The 19,902-nt window shown below is 40.9% G+C and overlaps 1 protein-coding gene across 7 annotated transcripts in view; it reads left to right on the top strand.

Annotated features, from left to right (window-relative positions):
• atp8a1 (ATPase phospholipid transporting 8A1) overlaps positions 1-19,902 on the top strand; it is a 148,377-nt gene that overhangs the window by 66,246 nt on the left and 62,229 nt on the right. For 5 of the 7 annotated variants that reach the window (XM_073812189.1, XM_065273726.2, XM_065273745.2 and 2 more), the window contains 7 exons: positions 6,159-6,231; positions 8,250-8,355; positions 8,991-9,073; positions 12,110-12,159; positions 12,343-12,412; positions 12,989-13,073; positions 14,449-14,588. In XM_073812189.1, the coding sequence (XP_073668290.1) occupies positions 6,159-6,231; positions 8,250-8,355; positions 8,991-9,073; positions 12,110-12,159; positions 12,343-12,412; positions 12,989-13,073; positions 14,449-14,588 (607 nt within the window). The remainder of the gene's footprint in view (positions 1-6,158; positions 6,232-8,249; positions 8,356-8,990; positions 9,074-12,109; positions 12,160-12,342; positions 12,413-12,988; positions 13,074-14,448; positions 14,589-19,902) is intronic. The other 2 variants (XM_065273736.2, XM_065273754.2) reach the window with 1 other exon arrangement.

Genomic DNA, 19,902 nt, shown 5'->3' on the forward strand with positions numbered 1-19,902 from the left:
GCTGAGGAGACCGGACCACCAGCACCCTTTTCGGAGTCTGCGCTCTCCGCAGAGGAGACCAGACGACCGTCACCCTCAGCGGGCTCAGGTCAGTGTCACACACACATACTGTAGATGTTTATGCTGTCACAGCAGACGCACCGGCAGTCCCACCTGTCTCGCTTCGCTGCCCCACCGCGGGTACTTCGGTAGTGTCGTTATTTCTCCTCGTACGGTGCCTGGGTGCTTGGCTTCAGTTCCCAGCCCGTTTCGTTGGGTTTTACGCACGATCCGCCTCGGTTACGAATCCGGCACACCCCAAAATTCGGGCTTTCGTTTCACTGTAGTGAAAGCGTCCGATGCACATGTACTGCGTGCAAAAGTCGATATCCTGTTGGCGAAGGATGTTCGAGCCGGTCCCTCTTACCGAGATGATGATGATGATAGGGTTTTTCCAGCCTGTATCTCATAGTACCCAAAATACGCGGCGGGTTACGATCGATTTGATTTACGCACCGGCTCTACGAAGGTGTTCTTTTTGGATGATAACGCCGAGGCTCGTATTTCAATATTCAGATCGGTTTGCAGCCTTAGACCTGTAAGACGTGTACTTTATGTGTCCATCTCCCCTCGCTTTAGACCGTTTTTCGCTCTGCGTCGTGGGTGGGCATATTAATACTGAGTACACCATTCGAGCTGTCTCTCTCTCTCCGTGTCTCCGTGTGCTAGTCACGGCATTAAAATATCAGAGAGAGAGCGTTGTTCGCATTCTGCTTTTATGTACGTCGACTTATAATAGCCCGTTCTTAGCAGACGTGCGCGAACACAGAGAGTTAATGCTTCGGCATCTCGCTCGTTTAAGTCTTCAGGTCGACTGGGAAAGAGCAACTTTGCCCCGTGCAGAGGATCCTTTTTCTCAGTATGGAAATAAGACTCGATCGACTAATTGGCGTGTTTTATAAGAGCGCGCAACCTAGTCAGTTCTGACTTGCCTCGGTTTAATTCGAGGGAAGTACGCGGTCCCTCTGAAACAAATTCAGAAGCTCCTGGACATATGACAGCATGCTGCGGCTGTGACATCCGCCCGAGCTGCTTCATATGAGACCGCTTCAGCGTTGGCTTACGATCGAGTCTCGAGGAGAGCGTGGCACACCGACATACACCGTGTAAACATTACACCTGCGTGTCATCTCAATTTTTCCCCGTGGTAGACCCGGCATTTCCGATAGAAGATGTGCCCCTGAGGGGTCTCCTGGCATTCTGTATATTGCAATGCCCTCAGCACGGGATGATCAGCCACGTATGACGGGCTTGCAGTCTCAGGGGTGTGCATAGCACCCCAACTGCTGCGAGCGGTGCGCTGTATATCTGGGACTTGTACGCTCCGCTATGGAGATGCGAGGGAAGGATGTATTAGCCGACACCAGTAACATTGCGACTGTTGCGTTATTTACCGTTAAGGCGGTTTTGCGCTCTCGTCACCTGTCGCATCTCGCTCGTCATCTCCTCCTTTGGAGTCAGAAGCATCTGAGGTCCCTTCGTGCCATTTACATCCCGGGTACGCTCAATACAGCGGCAGACGCGCTTCCCGAGCTGCGCCCCCGGCGAATGGCGACTCCACCCCCAGACGGTCCAGCTAATTTGGAAGAAGTTCGGTTGTGCGTAGATAGATCTGTTTGCGTCGCCGGACGATACCCACTGTCGCCTATTTTATTCACTAACCGAGGGCAGCCTCGGCGTGGATGCGTTGGCACACAGCTGGCCGCGGGGGGTGCGTAAATACGCATTCCTTCCAGTGAGCTTTATTGCGCAGACACTGTGCAAAGTCAGGCAGGACGAGGAGAGCCTTTTATTAGTCGCCCGTACTGGACTACCAGGAATTGGGTTTCAGAGTTAATGCTCCTCGCGACAGCCCCTCCCTGACGATTTCCCCTGAGGAAAGACTTCTTTCTCAAGGAAGGGGCACATTATGGCACCCGCGCCCCGACCTGTGGGATTCCATGTATGGTCGTTGAGCGCGCGCAAGGTTTAGGTGATTTATCGCAAGCGGTATCTAACACCATCGACGCGGTTCGAGCACCGTCCACAAGACGGGCTTACGCGCTTAATGAAACCTTTTTCGTCACCCGGTGCTCTTCGCAAACGCGAGGACCCCAGAGAATGCCCATTAACATTGTGCTTTTATATCTTTAACATAGGTTAGATGGTAGGCTGTCCCTCCACCATTAAAGTTGATATCGCCGCTATTTCTGCTTATCACTCACTTATCAACGGCAGATCAGTTGGCCAGCATGATTTAATTATTACATTTTAAGAGGCGCTCGCAGGCTAAACCCCTCGCGCCCCCCCTCTTTCGCCTGAGACCTGTCCATGGTGCTGAAGCCTTCAGGTCTCCCTTTTGAGCCTTTGCAGTCTACGAGTCTGATGTTTTTATCAATGAAAACTCTGACCCTGATAGCATTGGCCTCCATGAAAAGAGTAGGGGATTTACATGCATTCTCTGTTGACGATTCGTGCTTTTAGTTTGGTCCTGCTGTCTCACTGAGACCCAGACCAGGCTACGTGCCCAAAGTTCCCACCACTCCCTTCAGAGATAAGGTGGTGAGCTTGCAAGCGCTGCCCCCGGAGGACGCAGACCCAACCATGGCTTTTGTTGTGCCCCGTACGCGCACTGCGACTCTACGTGGTTCGCACGCAAAGCCTCAGGACCTCAGACCAGCTCTTTGTTTGTTATGGTGGCCAGCAGAAAGGGAAAGCTGTCACTAAGCAGAGGATGTCTCATTGGATAGTTGATACTATCGCCCTGGCTTATAATCTTCAGGGTATTCCTTGCCCCTTTGATTTGAGAGCGCACTCCACACGGAGCGTTGCCTCATCTTGGGCTTTAGCTCGTGGTTCCTCGCTAACAGACATCTGTAGAGCTGCTGGTTGGGCGACACCTAATACGTTCACTAGATTTTACAGTGTTCGTATCGAGCCTGTATCCTCTCGTGTTCTTTCCTCACCAGGGGGAGCACGGAGAGCAGTCTCGCAGGTCGGCTTGCAGCCTCCAACTGATGCTTCATAACTGTGTCAGTATGGAAGGCCTTCAGAACAAAAATGCGTAATGGTTTGAATTGTTCTTCCTCCGCTGCCTTGGCAGCCTTTGTTGCGGAGCATTGGCTGTCAGCCTTTCACTAGCTGTATCCTCGCGAACCTATGTGTCTGGCTCGGGCTCCACATTGTGTCCCACCGGGTTCCTTTGTGAGTATTTTTCCGTGGGGTTAATCCTACTAGCCCACGTTTCCCTTAGCAGAGCACTGCTTTGCTTACACAGCCACGGCTGTCATTTTTACCTCAACTACGGTTGACTTTCGCCCACCATTAACCCTTAAGACGGGTGGTGGCTTCCGCAGCGTTCCTATCCCGCTCAGGTAGGGCGCTTCCCAGTCGCTGGCACTTCTGTGGGGTTAAAGGAACATCTAGTGCCCGGCCTTCTGCCTTAAAACCTAATTCTCCTCCTCCTTAAGTGGAACCGGAGGGCTTTACGCAGACACTGGAAGAGGTCAGCCCCTAGTGGCGTTTTGATAGGGATTCCCAATTCGTCGGTCACGACGTGACGTCGTAGTGACCGACTGAAAGGGAACGTCTCGGTTACGGATGTAACCCTCGTTCCCTGAAGGAGGGAACGGAGACGTCACGTCCCGTCGCCACAGGTGCTGCCACCTGCTGTTACGGCCGGTCACACTTTCCGGCTTTCTCAGCGAAAAGAAGCTAATTTTCCTATTTGCACCTGCTGCTTATAAAGGCACCTGGCGGGGCGGCGCCAGCATTATGCAAATATCTCAATGCCAAGTTCATTGGCGTTTTAGTAGTATACGAAGCAGATTGGTCTCTCTAAGCGAGTTCCCAATTCGTCGGTCACGACGTGACGTCTCCGTTCCCTCCTTCAGGGAACGAGGGTTACATCCGTAACCGAGACGTTTTCCAAAAAGAACTCCAAATTTTGATTCGTCTGACGACAGAACAGTTTTCCACTTTGCCAAAGTCCATTTTAAATGAGCCTTGGCCCAGAGAAAACGCCTGCGCTTCTGGGTCATGTTTAAATATGGCTTTTTGTTTGACCTATAGAGTTTTAGCCGGCAACGGCGAATGGTACAGTGTATTGTGTTCACCGACAATGTTTTCTGGAAGTATTCCAGAGCCCATGTTATGTTTTCCATTACAGTAGCATTCCTGTATGTGATGCAGTGCCGTCTAAGGGCCCGAAGATCACGGGCATCAAGTATGGTTTTCCAGCCTTGACCCTTACTCATAGAGATTGTTCCAGATTCTCTGAATCTTTGGATGATATTTTGCACTGTAGATGATGATAATTTCAACTCTTTGCAATTTTTCTCTGAGAAACTCAGAAAACTTTTTTTCACTGCGGCATTGGGGGAATTGCTGATTCTCTGCCCATCTTGACTTCTGGCAGACACTGCCACTCTGACAGGCTTTTTTATACCCAATCATGTTGCCAATTGACCTAATAAGTTGCAAATTAGTCCTTAAGATGTTCCTTATATGTACATTTAAATTTTCTGGCCTCTTATTGCTACCTGTCCCAACTTTTTTTGGAATGTGTAGCTCTCATGAAATCCCAAATGAGCCAATATTTGGCATGACATTTCAAAATGTCTCACTTTCAACATTTGATATGTTATTTATATTCTATTGTAAATAAAATATAAGTTTATGAGATTAGTAAATTATTCCATTTATTTTTTATTCACAATTTCTACAGTGTCCCAACTTTTTCTGATTTGAGGTTGTATATACAAAAAGTAAATGTATAGTATACCATAATAAAACCATTTGCAAGATAAGAAGCCAGAGGCTGCAAACCCCCACCCACCCTCCATTACACTTTTATGGTCAACTTAAAGGTGTCTGGAGTTCAAAGGTCAGGTTGTGATGTAATTAATGTTCCCTGGCCTGGTGCAGTGACTTATTTTGCATAATACTGATATTGATGAAACCCTCAAAAACCTTATAGATTACTTTTCAGTACAAGATATTGACAAGACCCTTTCATAACAGCAAAATCCATTTTGTAAGAGGTTATTGTTATATAAATGAAGCATTACTCATTAACAGTTTTCAAATTAAAGAGTTCACCCAAAATTCTGTCATCTTTATTCACAGTCATGTTGATCTAAACCTGTATGAGTTTCTTTATTCTGTTATACGCAAACGAAGATGTTTGATAGTTGATGGTAAGCACACAGTTGGTACTCAATTACTTCTGACATATTTGTTTTACATACTTTACAAAGGTTTAGATCATCATGATGATCAAAATATGTGTTTGTTGCGTCATGTCAACCATGAGAATCACATGTTTTTTCAAAATAAGTGCCTGCTGCATATGCGTCAAAACAGTTTATGATAAAAGAGACGCTCAGGTTCACAAAATTCACGCAAGACACTCCCTTAACAGTAAACTGTCTTTTATCGTAAACCCTTTAGATGCGTCTGTGGCAGGCGCTTATTTTGAAAAGGCGCATGATGCTCATAGGACAGCTTGACTTGCAGAACACATATTTTGAAATTAAAAACCACACACATGACGGGCTACATACATGTTGTGACGAACTTCGCATCGAGCGCCCTCGACAGGGGCGTTGCACAAGATCTTGGGCCCTATGCATAGGCAGTCCAAATGGGCCCCCATGCCCCACCCTCGTAATATATTCCAGACTTTTTAAGGGCCCTCTCTTCCTTTGGGGCCCTGGTAATCAGTACTGGTTTTACCCCCGGTCTGACGCCCCTGGCCCTCGAAAAAAGAAGTCGCCGGGCGCCACTGTAATTAAGTATTGTCTTAAATGAAAAACATGTAATAATGTTGGTAGTTAGAAATAAAACATTGTTTCTTTGTGAATTGACATTCAATTGTTGAGTCGAGTTTTTAAATAATGTGTTCAGTTGTCACATTGAAATAATAATCCACCATCATGATTGACATTTTTCTTAATGATCTTGGATGAATTAATTTATACAAGATTGCATAATTTAATAACTCTGATGACATACAGGTGAATTTTTGAGAAAAAAAAGCACACAAAATGGTTCAGTTTAGGGAGAAAATATGGCTTCTGCCCACTGTATGTAAGTGAGTTTTAAAGCATTTCTCTCTCTCTCTTTCTCCCTTTCTGCAGTCATAGCTCTCAGTCCACAGAGGAAACTGGATTTAATGACCCCAGCTTACTGGAAAACCTCCAAAGCAATCATGTAAGTACTGTAATGGCCTCACAGCTGCTCAGTCGTGCCCAGCCAGCCAGAAATGTGAGCACAGACCCTGATATCCACACACTCCCTCCTCCTGCCTCTCCTTACAGCTGCGCTCCCGCTTAAATCAACCCTATGCTGCACACCTGGCCCGTTCATAAAATCTACTCAAAAATGACACAACTACATTCGGCTGGTTTTGTGTGTTACTGTGAACTTCTGGGTCTTTCAGCATCCCATGGCGTCCCTGTATTTGTGTCAATCACCAAGTCGTGAGCATTTAGTTGCACAGGGGTCCATCAGCAGGGGCTTACATAGCTTCATCATTTTAAATGCAGGGTCACTCACCCCACGGCCACCTGAGCTTCTTCTTCCCTTTTGCGTCCATTCAAGCGGCTTTTCATTTGTCCTCCAGAGTGTTTTGTTCTCTCACAGGGGAGCTCATCAAAAAAGATGTGGATGTTGAAACGTAAGATGACTGCAATCGTACTCAAATAGCTTAGAGCAATGCTTCGTGACGTGATCATTCACGGCCTAAAATTATCCACCAATTACATTGCTCTGGTTTTTACATTTCACTACATTGCTGCTTGCCTGTGTAAAGGGCTGTGTCTGAAATACCCTTAAATTATTTAAAGGATCATCCATTTTTAGTACTTTCTGAATTTATAGTGCACTATATAATGCACAATAATGAATTTGCCACCGATGTACACTCACAGCTAGCCGCTATTCGTCCACTGAGACTTGTGGCGAAAGATGGCGTCCATACTGCAGCACTTCCAGTGAGCTCAAGTGTATAAATTCACTTACTCGTTTTCATTTGGAGGCTATTTCGGACCCAGGTGGTTGTCAGGAAGTTGCTAGGTGGTTGCTAAGCAGTTCTGACTGCTTTTAAGCTATTGACATGCAGCTGCTAGAATGCTTTGGGTGGTTGGTGGGGAGTTAAAGGCGGGGTGCGTGATTTTTGAAGAAAACTTTGGAAAACGGAGTCGGGACGAATACCAAAACGCACTTGTAGCCAATCAGCAGTTAGGGGAGTGTCTATTAAGTGACATCATTTTCTGCGCTGCATATGCGTGGGGCGGGTCTATCTAAAGAAGGTCAAAATTCCATTGGGGTAGGGGCGTGTTTGTTTAGGTGATTTCAAATGTCAACATTGGCTTTCAGAGATCATGCACCCCGCCTTTAACACTATATGGTTTTATTTTTGTGGTTACTTATTGCCACAAGTGTCTGTGATGTTCTGCTCTGTATATATCGCTCAAGTCCCTTTATCACTGTACCGTATATCCATTTGTCTGGAATTAGTGCCCATGTGTGAACACATTTGTGACTTGTTCAAAGGTGCAAATCAAGTTTTAACACATTATTTGTGCGGTGTTCTTTAGAGATGGGCATGATTAGTCGACGATCGATAATTGATCGTTAAGAATTTAGTCGATGAAGTTAATTTGTTATTGATTAATCGAATACTTTTTTAATCTAATGCAGGTTGCGTTGCCTAGCGTAGCGTGTGTCTTGAAGCAATTAAATGAATTTCACTGTGTGGCAGCAATTCAACAATTTACCACCAGGGTGCAATATTTGACACCATACTCCGTTATCTGTGACCTTCCGTTTTGATTTCAAAAAAATAATCATGAAGAGGTCATGATTTTTTGGAACAAATGAGGTCTCTGTTTAAGAATGCGACTCGCAGCTCCAGGATCCGCTGCTTTAGAGCACCGTATATTCAAGCGCATATATGTTCCGTTTTTCTAACTAAATGTAGTTTAACTGTTTGCCACAAGTTGATCTTGTAATAAAGGTCTCATTGAGGAAAACCGGCTGTATTTTTGTATCCAACATTTTTGAATTATAAAAGTTAAATAATTATTTTTTATTATAAAAATATGAATGATTAATCGATAGTCGATCGTTATTTCTCCCGACAATCGACTAAAAAAATGTAATCGAATGCCCATCCCTAGTGTTCTTTCTTTTTTCATATTTTCTCTTGGTCTTTCATTTCTCTGCAGCCCACCGCTTCTGTCATCATGGAGTTTATGACCATGATGGCTATCTGTCACACAGCCGTCCCTGAACGCAGTGAGGATAAGATCACCTACCAGGCTGCATCACCAGGTCAGACAGACTGCTTTCATCTTACCAAAACAACAAATCTATCCCTTACATTTACTTGATAAACTAATAAACATGGTAAATGGTAAGCTAGTCAGAGGCCGTGAACTAATTTTAGAATTTCTCACATCTCACATGGCCTTATAGTGACAGAGACAATAAAGTGAAAGGGTAACAGGGTGTGAGAAGGGCAGTGTCTGCTATCTGCTCTAATTTCCTGTTTCTGTGTATCGTGGTTCTGATTTGGTTTTCAAATCTCTTGCAGACATCAATGCTGAAAGCAGAATTGCGGATCTGGTACATTTAATCACGTTGTTTCCTTACAACAAGATAATTTGTTTAAGGAAAACATCAGAGAAACGTATAAGCTAATGAATGCTAGTTCACTCTTTGACAACTTGTGCTTGTGCATAATTTATCTTTTAAGCATTTATCAGAACTTATTTCTGGCTTTGGGGCTAGCCAAGATGAATTATGCTACTCATTTTAATTTTTAATCAGAGCCACAAAGGCGCACCGGATACAGGGTTGATATAAATGGAAAGCTAGGCTAGTGTAATGACCTCTTAATGGGTTTATTTAATCCAGTGCAACCTAACCACCATCTGCTCTGACCGCATGCTTTTGTTGTTCCTCAGATGAAGGTGCTCTGGTGCGGGCGGCACAGAACCTGGGCTTCGTGTTTTCAGGGAGAACTCCAGACTCTGTTATTGTTGAGTCGGTGAGTAGAAACATCACGGGAATAGATGATGAGTTGCATTGGGAACATGACTCATCCTCTGTCATGCTGCATAATTCACTCACACTTTACACTCTGGAGGACTATTACGGGCAATTTGCACGATACAGTCCCACTTCAACAGATCCATTATTTCCTTATTATAATATATGATACAGAGGAAGCCATCGCAGAACTGTGTAACTGCATTACGTACTCAGAGTCAATAAATACCAAACATTCTTCCTGTCAAATTATACTTTTAATGATCTGTACTTGTTGTTTCCATTCTTCCTTAAATATTTTTAATTTAAACACCTTTTATTACAAGATTTGTGTATATGGTTCTTCAAAGGTTAGCATCTCCAAAATTGCAAAAATATTGGTAACTGCAGATCACCGTTTTCACCAAGAGTGCTACTCATGTCTTAAAAAGTGAAGCCAAAACATTTTGATCGCCCCCTGGTGGCTGGCTACAGAATAGGTCACAACACCCGGGTCTGGGGGTACCGCTTTAAGCATAGCTTAGCATAATCCATTGAATCTGATTAGACTGTTAGCATCGCCCTAAAAAATAAGAGTTTCGATATTTTTCCTATTTAAAACTTGACTCTTCTGTAGTTATATCGTGTACTAAGACCAACGGAAAATTAAAAGTTGCGATTTTCTAGGCAGATATGGCTAGGAACTATACTCTCATTCTGGCGTAATAATCAAGGACTTTCCTGCCGTAACATGGCTTTAGGAGGCGCAATGATATTACGCAGCAGCCGATAATAGTCCCCTTGGTTACTTTCAATAGCAAGGGACTGTTTTCGGGTACTGCGTAATATAATTTTACCTCTTACAGCAGCAAAGTCCTTGATTATTACGCCAGAATGAGAGTATAGTCCTAGCCATATCTGCCTAAAAAAATCGCAACTTTTAATTTTCTGGTCTTAGTACACAATGTAACTACAGAAGAGTCAAGTTTTAAATAGGAAAAATATTGAAACTCTTTGGTTATTTTTTTAAGCGCGATGCTAATGGTCTAATCAGATTCAATGGATTGTGCTAAGCTATGCTAAAAGTGTTACCGCCAGATCCGTAGATCAACTGAATGTATTCCAAAACTTTAAAAATCAAATGTTTAACTCTAGGGGAGCTAGAAAAAATCTAACTTAAAAATCAAAATAATAATCTATATCTCTGAATGGTGATTTCTGTTATTTCTGGTCATTTTGATGTGTTTGTAAGTGTTTTTTCTTAATCATTTGGATTTAAGTTGGTTATAAGATGCTATTAAAAGGAGTGCAGTGAGTTAATTTGTGCATTTGTGATTGAGTCAAACGGGAAAATGGGCAGAGCCTTGATAGTGCAGCTCCACCTCATGATCACTACTGCGCATACTCTGGCTCCAAATGACATCATTGGCCATTTTTGAGATAATATGGCATCGTTTTTTTTTTTTACAATCAAAGTCTACTGAGACGTGTTATCCATGTTTTTTTCTGTCTATGGTTTCCACTTCCCTATCTCACCTTAAATATACAGTCCATTACAGTAAAGCAAAAATATTATTTCCTTTGCAGTGTCTTTGAAAATAGTCACGTACAGTATTGAAACGGTGCATGAGTACTAAAACCAGCACTATTTTTGTTGTACCCCTCTTTAATACAATCAATGCTTTCTGTTCTGCATGTTTTAAATACATGCTTTTAGAAGAGACATACTAACATTTTTCAAGCTGTTTTGCAGTTTTGGAGGTTTTTTTTCATCGCATGTCTCAAAGGAGCAACAGTAAACAAGAAGTAATGCAGCTGCAGACACTTTTTTTTTCAAGTGTCTCAGTCTCACTCTTTTTCTTAGTTGCAAAGATACAAGTGAGAATTTTTGCAGCACATGAAGTGAGAAGTCACACTTTTTTTAGCTGTAATTGGTTGATCTGATGACAGCAGGAGGGGAGGCGGCTGAATCTTGCTTTCCCCAGACTATAACACACTCAAATTTTGGCCTTTCACTGCAATATGGCTCTTAAAGGTATAGCGGAAGATTTTCCTGAATTTTTGGAAAAAAAAACACCCCTCCACTATAAAAAAGCACATACGCAAAACTCTAGTTCTTCTCTTCGCTCTGTTTACAAGTTGCTGTCGGCATGTTTACCGTGTCTGCGCGGTTCGTGACTTGTGCCAGGGATAACATCTAAGCCAATCATAGCTTACATTAACTTTTACTAGCAGTGATTTTAAATGGATTTCTCCAAATAGCATGCCAAACTTTACCTGTCGAGTAGAAACTTCATGAGGGAAGCCCAACCTGTGCTTTTAGCGCACACCAGCGTGTGAAATAGTCTCCCAAAAACACTCTGGTCTTGTTTCTTTCTTCATAGGCCTTTCTCTTCATGTCATACAGTTCATAGACACTTTTTCTCATGCAACTCTCAGACATTTTGTAAAAACACGACGAGAATGCGAGCTTCAATGAATGGCTGAAACCGTAGACCACCACACATATACACCTGAAAGTGCGCATGTGCAGAAAGCAAACCTTGGGGACGAGCACGTACAACGGCCTTACATCAACATATCACCAGAATGATTGACAACTGCGATGACCTATATTCTTGATGATCCACCCGGAAAAAGAACATTTTCCGCTATACCTTTAACATCCACAATATAATTATGCTTTCTTGCTCTCATAAATTGACTCAGAAAAGCTTTTTAAAGGTTGTGTGTAATTTCTGAATTTGCAAAATAAAGGATGGCAAAAATTGTAAACTAATAGGTTGCTTGAACTGTCCCTGTTGTTAGATAGCGTTACTGTACTGAACCCAAAAAATAACTTTTTCCGTGAATGACCATTTAAAAGTAGCCAATGTTTTTTTGAATGTATATTAAACAGCTTAAACAAAGCAAATATAATGTTTCACTACTGTAGTAAAAAAAAATCCCTCAGTTTAATTCAGATGTGTTTTACAGACATGATGTATTGCCAAAGGATTTGCAACAGAATAAATATTAATATCTCTTGCTTTCGCTTTCTCTCTCTCTCTTACAGTTAGGAGGGGAGGAGAAATATGAATTGCTGCATGTTTTGGAATTCACAAGGTAAATTGTTACAGCACAAGCAGAATTTTCACCTATTTTCATTCACTTTATTTTTTTCTCACCTCTGCCCATTCATGTTGGACAATGAAAAAAGATTTTCCACTACAATGATGGTCAACAATTATATATTTACATTAGTGGATGATGCTGTTTTTTGTCCACCTGTCCTCTTCTTCCTAACAGTGACAGGAAGAGGATGTCAGTCATCATGCGAACGCCATCAGGAAAGATCCGTCTTTATTGCAAAGGAGCTGTGAGTATCTGTCTGTCGCTATGGAAACAGAGAGCCATCAGACGTTCACATTCAAAGCTCCATCTCTTGAATGAGAGCATCAGACAATAAAACACACAGGGTTCGATATGAACTCATTGCCACACCTGCCAATAGCGGCTGAGTTGAGATGTTTTTATTCGATTTAAATCATGAAATTGTTACTAATGAAGGTGACGCTTAATTAGAAAGTACGTTGTAATTGATTTTTAGTTCTCTGTGTTACTTTTGGACTCTGGACACACACACACACGCTGGCTCTGCACTCTCTTCAAGTCAGATTTTGATAAGGATGTTACTTGGAAGGTCAAATGTGTATATCATGTGTAAAACTTTATATATCCCAGTGGCTTTCCTTTGTGCTCAAATATATAATGATGGGAGAGAGGTTCCCTCCCATATAAAAAATCACATCCTCAGCTGTTCTGTAATGCATCAAAACCAGATTGAAATGTTGTTATAAATGCGTTCCTGAAGGAAAAAATAATTAAATCTATTCTCACTGTTGATACATTTACAGTATGGAGTAAAAGAATAACACCCTTTTTTGTCTCCCAGGACACGGCAATCTATGAACGATTAGCTGACAGTTCCAGATACAAGGACATCACCCTAAAACACCTGGAACAGTTTGCCACAGAAGGTGGGATACATTTATATAAGTACCTAAAAAACAGGCAAAGTTAATGCTGTCTATGCACCATTTATCTGTAATCAAATGTTAGTCTGCACCCACAGGCAAATTAAATCAGTGTAGGTGTAGATTAAAGGTTGCCAGATAATTCGATCAATGAGAGCTGAAATTTAAGGGAGACTGGTATGAACCACATATGCTTGAATGAACCCCTGTGGCGCAGTATGAATGTGTGGCAGTTCAGCGACTAAAGCTCATGAATATACTGCCCCCTGGTGAAACTTTGACAGCAAAACCATATAAATGGAAACAATTTTATACCTTAAAAAAATCTATATCTTTGTCTGTATTAATCATTTATGATCCAGAAATAAGAGTTTCCTTTTAAGGGATTATATGAGGATTTTTGAGAAAGGGAAGAGACTGTATTATATATAAGCAGAGGCGGACACTACTTAAGTATTTTTACTTTTTACATAAGTCAATTTTCAAGTATTTGTATTTTATCAAAACATACATTTCAAAGCATATTATCATAATTTTTACCCAACTACATTTAGTAATTTCAAGTTTTTGGTCTATATTTAATATTTAAATGCATTAAACATCTAGTATTTTTTTTTACTTAAAGGTGGTAGGGTAACACATTTTAGTTATGCTGGTTAAAAGTCTCCTCACATCCTGATAGCAATCGCTATGTTAAGTTGTCTAAATTTTTGTCATCTGTAAAACGGGGTAGGACCAAAAAACAAAACGAAAGACATCTTTTATAACAACAACAACAGCAAAAACTGCCTGGATCAGAAAAGAACAAAAACCCAAATTAACATTGGTAACTTTACTGCTTTACCACAAGATGCAAACAGCTGCAGGAGGCAAAGGGTCTGAAAGGGTCGTTGCACTGTTTATTTTGGTAAGGTGATTGTATTGAGATGGATTCACATATTCTACTTGATGAAACATTGTGTTGCTTATGAAATTTGTGTTTACAGAGTAGCGTAACGATATAGTTACTACTATTTTGGAAATGTTATTCACTTTGTACTGCAAAGTTTTCTCACTGGTGAATGAGACATGAGATGTGACCGTCTGATCTGTGCGTGTTCATGTGTTTTGAAAGATGCGTGACTTTGGATGGCGATTTGACTGGAGGGTGGGATCGTGATTTCATTGCTAGGTGGCTACCGTTAGCATTTTTCAAAATGTGATACCCTACCTTTAAGAAAAAGTACTTTTGTAATTTTTATGTAATTAGGTATTAAATCAATTTTAATATGCAATATAAAAGGAATACACAGTATGATTCTATGCTTTAGAATGTAGTGAACATTTTTAAGTAAAGTACATTTTTTCACCAAGACAAACACTGTATTTGTTACTACAGGTTTGCGCACACTGTGTTTCGCTGTGGTGGACATATCTGAATCCTCTTACCAGCAGTGGCTGGAAATTTACCATCGTGCTTCAACATCTCTTCAAAACAGGGCGCTCAAGATGGAGGAGAGCTATGAACTCATTGAAAAGGTTAGACTGGGTAAAGTCTGTGCTAAGTGCATAAGAAAAGTAACTATACTGAGAGAGCGCCCACCTAATTTGCATTATGCCTCTTAGTGAAATGGGTAGCAATTTTGGCTAAAACAAGGCATAAATTTGGGCTGCCAATGAAAGTCTAATACTGTAGACGTCTAACCATAGGCCAAGAATAGACGATGCGTATACTTTTAGAACATGTATAAGAAATGAAAGCAAAAACCATGAACACCTGTTGACTTTGCTTACATGATGGAATATCATATCTCCAATTTATTTTGGAAAATTAAATTCAAGGTTATTTAGGGTAGAAGTGGGTTACTCACATCCGGACTAAATTGGGTCTATTGTAGTCTCGGTTTTTTGCTTGCTGGGACAGTTGTGTATTTTACTAAGTTCAGTGGTCTTTACACCTTTTAAGGCCAAAAAAATCCTTAATTGATGGAGAGAATGAACAGGGACATCCTTGTACATTTTCAGGGTTCCCGCGGGGTCTTAAAAAGCCTTAAAAGCATTGAATTTATGAATTTGGAAATAATACCTTAAAAAGACTTAAAAAAGTCTTAAATTTTGATGTCTTGGTCTTAAAAATTGTGCTGTATGTAACTTCTCCATATTGTATTTTTCCTTAAAAGTTATTTTGTCAACCACATTTTGATTAAATCAGGGATGCAAACACATCGCTTTTCGGCGCCTGCGGCTTTTTATTATTAATGGCATTTTGGTTGCGAGCACATCGTGTCTCTCCCGATGAGTCTGCTGTTTCTCGATGAATTGGGTGCGACATGAAGCGAGTTCAGCGTCACATGTTTCTGAACTTGAGCAGAGTTGTATGCATAGAGGTTTTCACGGAGGACCGGGTCCGATTAACAGTATGTGTAAAACCCTGAGGCGATCGGAAAACGGCCGTGATCAGACTCAGTCAGCGCTAAAGTTCACGTGCAGTTTCAAGCTGCGTGCCTCCGTTTCTATTGCGATAACTACTGGCTTGGTTTGAAAGTCACGACCACGCGCTGCAGTTTCTTTCTCCGTCCCTTTGTTTAATAATATTATTATTAATGAACCATCTTTTTATATCTAAAAAGTTTGCTCAAAGATCACAGAGATAGTAGCAAAAAAGAAATGTGAATGTCAAGCCCATTGCACGAGCAAAGCTCAAGCTGACTCTAGATATAAAAAACGCAAAGCTATAATATAAAGTCACCAAACACTGGGACAGCAAGTAGACTTTTGAATCTAAAATAATAAGTGGATAAAGCTCTTTTAATCTGCAAGAGAGGAATTAAAAGAGGCACTTTTACTGCTTCTGCTTTATCTAAAAAGGAAAGAAAACTACATAAACCATAACACACCAATTACATTTTTAATCTCTAGACCTGCACTTTCTATCATTAATATACTATACATATTATTGTATTCAAAATAGTTTGATAAAAGGGGTCATCTACACAAGTATTGCTTGATATGTCAGTGCAAAAACAGTAAAGTGTTTTGTGATGCTTTGAATGAATGCAGCCAGATGGAAGGCCCTGGTTACGTTGCAGGAGGTGGCCAGGAAGAAGAGGAAGAAGGAGTAAAGCAAGAAGAAGTGCTAGATAGTTCAATAAGAGTTTTGGTTTAACATAAAAAAATGAAGTTGAATATTCCAAATTAATGTCGGCATCTTTTGATTTTCGAATTTCATTTTACTCTATATAACTAGTTTGGTAGGGATGGCAGGGGTCCGTGGCAATGTAGCCTAAGTATCTGGATATTTGCCTGGGTGCGGGGGCTTAGATTACCTTTCTCTTTTTTGAACATACATGTGTTTGCATCTCTGTTTGTTTAATAACGTAGTATAAATAAAAAGTGGCGGATCCAATAATTGAGAACCCAACACAGTCCCGGGTCACAGTACAAAGTATTGCGAACACGTGATGCCTTCAGTAAATGAAGATCACCACAACCATAGACTGCAACACAACACAGCAACAGGCAAAGGAGAAGCGGGAAAAATCAAAGAAAATCTTAGAAATTCCTTAACAACTTAACATTGTTTGGCAAACTTTCTTGTGGCCTACTGAATTTTTTTTTTCACACCTGCTTGGCTTATCATCTTTTTACCCATTTCACATCGGAAAAATAAATGAACACAAGTTCAAGGATTTTAGTTTTTCTTTGCTGGTAGGGACGTGAAATGGGTATTAATTTTTTATATAAATGGTCTTAAAAAGGTCTTAAAAAGACTTGAATTTAACTTGAAGAAACCTGTAGGAACCCTGATTTTGAACTAAACTGCACATCTTAAAGGAATATTCCATTTTCTTAAAAGAAAATTCCAGATAATTTACTCACCACCATGTCATCCAAAATGTTGATGTCTTTCTTTGTTCAGTCCAGAAGAAATTATGTTTTTTGAGGAAAACATTGCAGGATTTTTCTCATTTTAATGGACTTTAATAGAGCCCAACATTTAATACTTAACTCAACACTAAACAGTTTTTTTCAACTGGGTTTCAAAGGACTATAAATGACCCCGAACGAGGCATAAGGGTCTTATCTAGTGAAACGATTGTCATTTTTGACAAGAAAAATAAAAAATATCCACTTTTAAACCACAACTTCTCGTCATGTAGATCCGGTCGTGATGCGCCAGCGTGACCCCACGCAATACGTCATGACGTCAAGAGGTCACAGAGTACGAACGCGAAACTCCGCCCCAGTGTTTACAAGTGTGTTGAAAGAGGACCGTTCCTACGTTGTTGTATGTCAACTGATACTAATTAATGTCTTTGTGTCAGTTTATTGTTTACAATGGTCCGCAAATGTGCGTTTTATATATGTAACACGTGACCTCCCTACGTCACTACGCATTTACGTTAGGTCGCGCTGGACCGGACCTAGACGAAAAGTTGTGGTTTAAAAGAGCATATTTTTTATTTTTCTTGTCAAAAATGACAATCGTTTCGCTAGATAAGATCCTAATGCCTTGTTTGGAATCGTTTATAGTCCTTTGAAACTACGTTGAAAAAAAACTGTTAAGTGTTGAGTTAAGAATTAAATGTTCAGCTCTATTAAAGTCCATTAAAATGAGAAAAATCCTGCAATGTTTCTTCTCGACTGAACAAAGAAAGACATCAACATTTTGGATGACATGGTGGTGAGTAAATTATCTGGATTTTTCTTTTAAGAAAATGGAATATTCCTTTAAGCCTGGCCTTTAATAGCATGCATATAGGTTTAGGTTGATCATGTTTTCATTATGAAGATTAAAATAATCATTCTTGGATTTTCAAGTCATACTGATAACATACTGTACTACTACATAAAGTCTCAACATTAAAATCTTTTCATTTAAAGTGTTCTTAATTTAAAGTAGTTCATATTTATGCCATTCTTTGTTTCCCAAATTAAAAATCTTGGACCTCTTTTTGAAGATCCTTACTTTGACTCAAAACTCACCCTCATTAGGAGTGCTGTAAGTTACTGTGTGTAGCCTTCATGTAAGAGGTGTGAAAATACAGTCAACATCTGCATCACCGGGAAAATTTCAAGACACTATGTATGATGCAGGTTATACTGCAGGCCTGTCTTGTAGGTCGTTTAGTTTGGCAGGTCCCAGAACGGTTCTGTAGACATGCAGGTTTTTGCTTTGATCAATGAAGGCTCGGTTACCCATGTCCCCGTGGCACCCAAAATGTATAAACGATTAGATGCAAGTCATAAAGACAGCACAGTGGTGGACCCGCGGAAAACTGGGTTCTCGAAGTGCTGGTCAAACATGGCCGACCACCATCGTTAATCACCGGCTGAGGAAATGCTGACAACTTTTGAGAGGAAATGGATCTAATCAATCATTTCACATAAAAGCCTCTGGTTTGACACTTGCAATTGCACCTCTTTACCAGCAGGTGGAAGATGTGGCACTTTAGATTCACAAGCTGAGGAAACATATGGCGCTTTTCCATTGCATAGTACCCCACGGTTTAGTTTAGTTTGGGTCGGGTCAGCTTACTTTTGGGAGCTTTTCCATTGGGTGCAGTACGTAGTACCCGATACTTTTTTTCGTACCACCTCGGTTGGGGTTCCAAGCAACCCGAGCTGATACCAAACGTGACGCGAAAACACTATAGGTCACTGATTGGTCTGAGAGAAGCGTCATCGCTATAATGTAAATATTAGCTTTAGCTTACTGCTAGCTTGCGCTGTCTCAAGCAAACATGTTGTTATCTGTGTTCTGCTATAAGTTTCCAAACACCCTTTTAGCGATGAAAAACATCCACAGGTTGAGAATCCGGGACACAATAACAGTTTTTTCCAGACTTGCAGTTTGTGGCGGCACATTCGCGACGTGCACGTCTGCATTATAAATGCATAAATGCAACTTGAATGAGGCTCAGCGGAGCGCCGTCGACTGACGCCACGGGTCGGGTGTTTGAACAGAAACTGTCATGTGAGACAGAGGTAGTTATAAACGCGATGTGCAAACATCTATTTGTGGTGGCCAATTTTAATTTTGTGGCAGACTGAGAAATAAATGAATGTATGGGAATGTACAACAACGCTCTCACGTGTATGATGTCACAGCAGTAGGCAGCGTAAATATAACGACACGCCTATAATCCCTCCCACTACGAAGTGATACTAAACTCGATGGAAAAGCTAACCACACCAAAGTGAGGTGAGCTGACCCGACCCAAACTAAACTAAACCGTGGGGTACTATGCAATGGAAAAGCGCCAATAGATGTAATAGGATTTTATGTATTTTGATTAATTCTGTTTATTTTCGAGGCAACAGAAGACGTTAATAAGTTTGTAATATTCTTTGGAATTATTGGGTTGGGTTGGGTTATCTTTATTTCTATTGTTTGTATTTCTATTGTTTGTATCTCTATTGTGTTTCTGTAGCTCATTTGCTAGAGCATTGCAGTAAAAGCACAACGGTTGTGTGATCTATTCCTAAAGAACAGACATAGTATGGAAAATGTATACCATAAATGCACTGTAAGCACCTCCCAAATGTATAAATGTGAATGTAAACCTCTACGGTAACACTTTAGTATGGGGAACACTTACTGATTATGACTTTTGCCTCAGTAAACTCCCAATGTACTGCTAATTAATAGCTAATGTAGGTGTTGTAGCTGTTAGGATAAGGTATTGGATTGGGTTAAGGGATGTACAATATGGTCATGCAGAACAAGGCATTAATATGTCCTTTATAAGCACTAATAACAGCCAATATGTAAGCTAATAAGACACTAGTTAAAAGTGAGAATTGGTCCCTATACTAAAGTGTTACCATCTCTATCAACAAAATGATGCAT

The sequence above is a fragment of the Paramisgurnus dabryanus genome, chromosome 16, assembly GCF_030506205.2.
Source record: "Paramisgurnus dabryanus chromosome 16, PD_genome_1.1, whole genome shotgun sequence".
Taxonomy (NCBI): Eukaryota; Metazoa; Chordata; class Actinopteri; order Cypriniformes; family Cobitidae; genus Paramisgurnus; species Paramisgurnus dabryanus.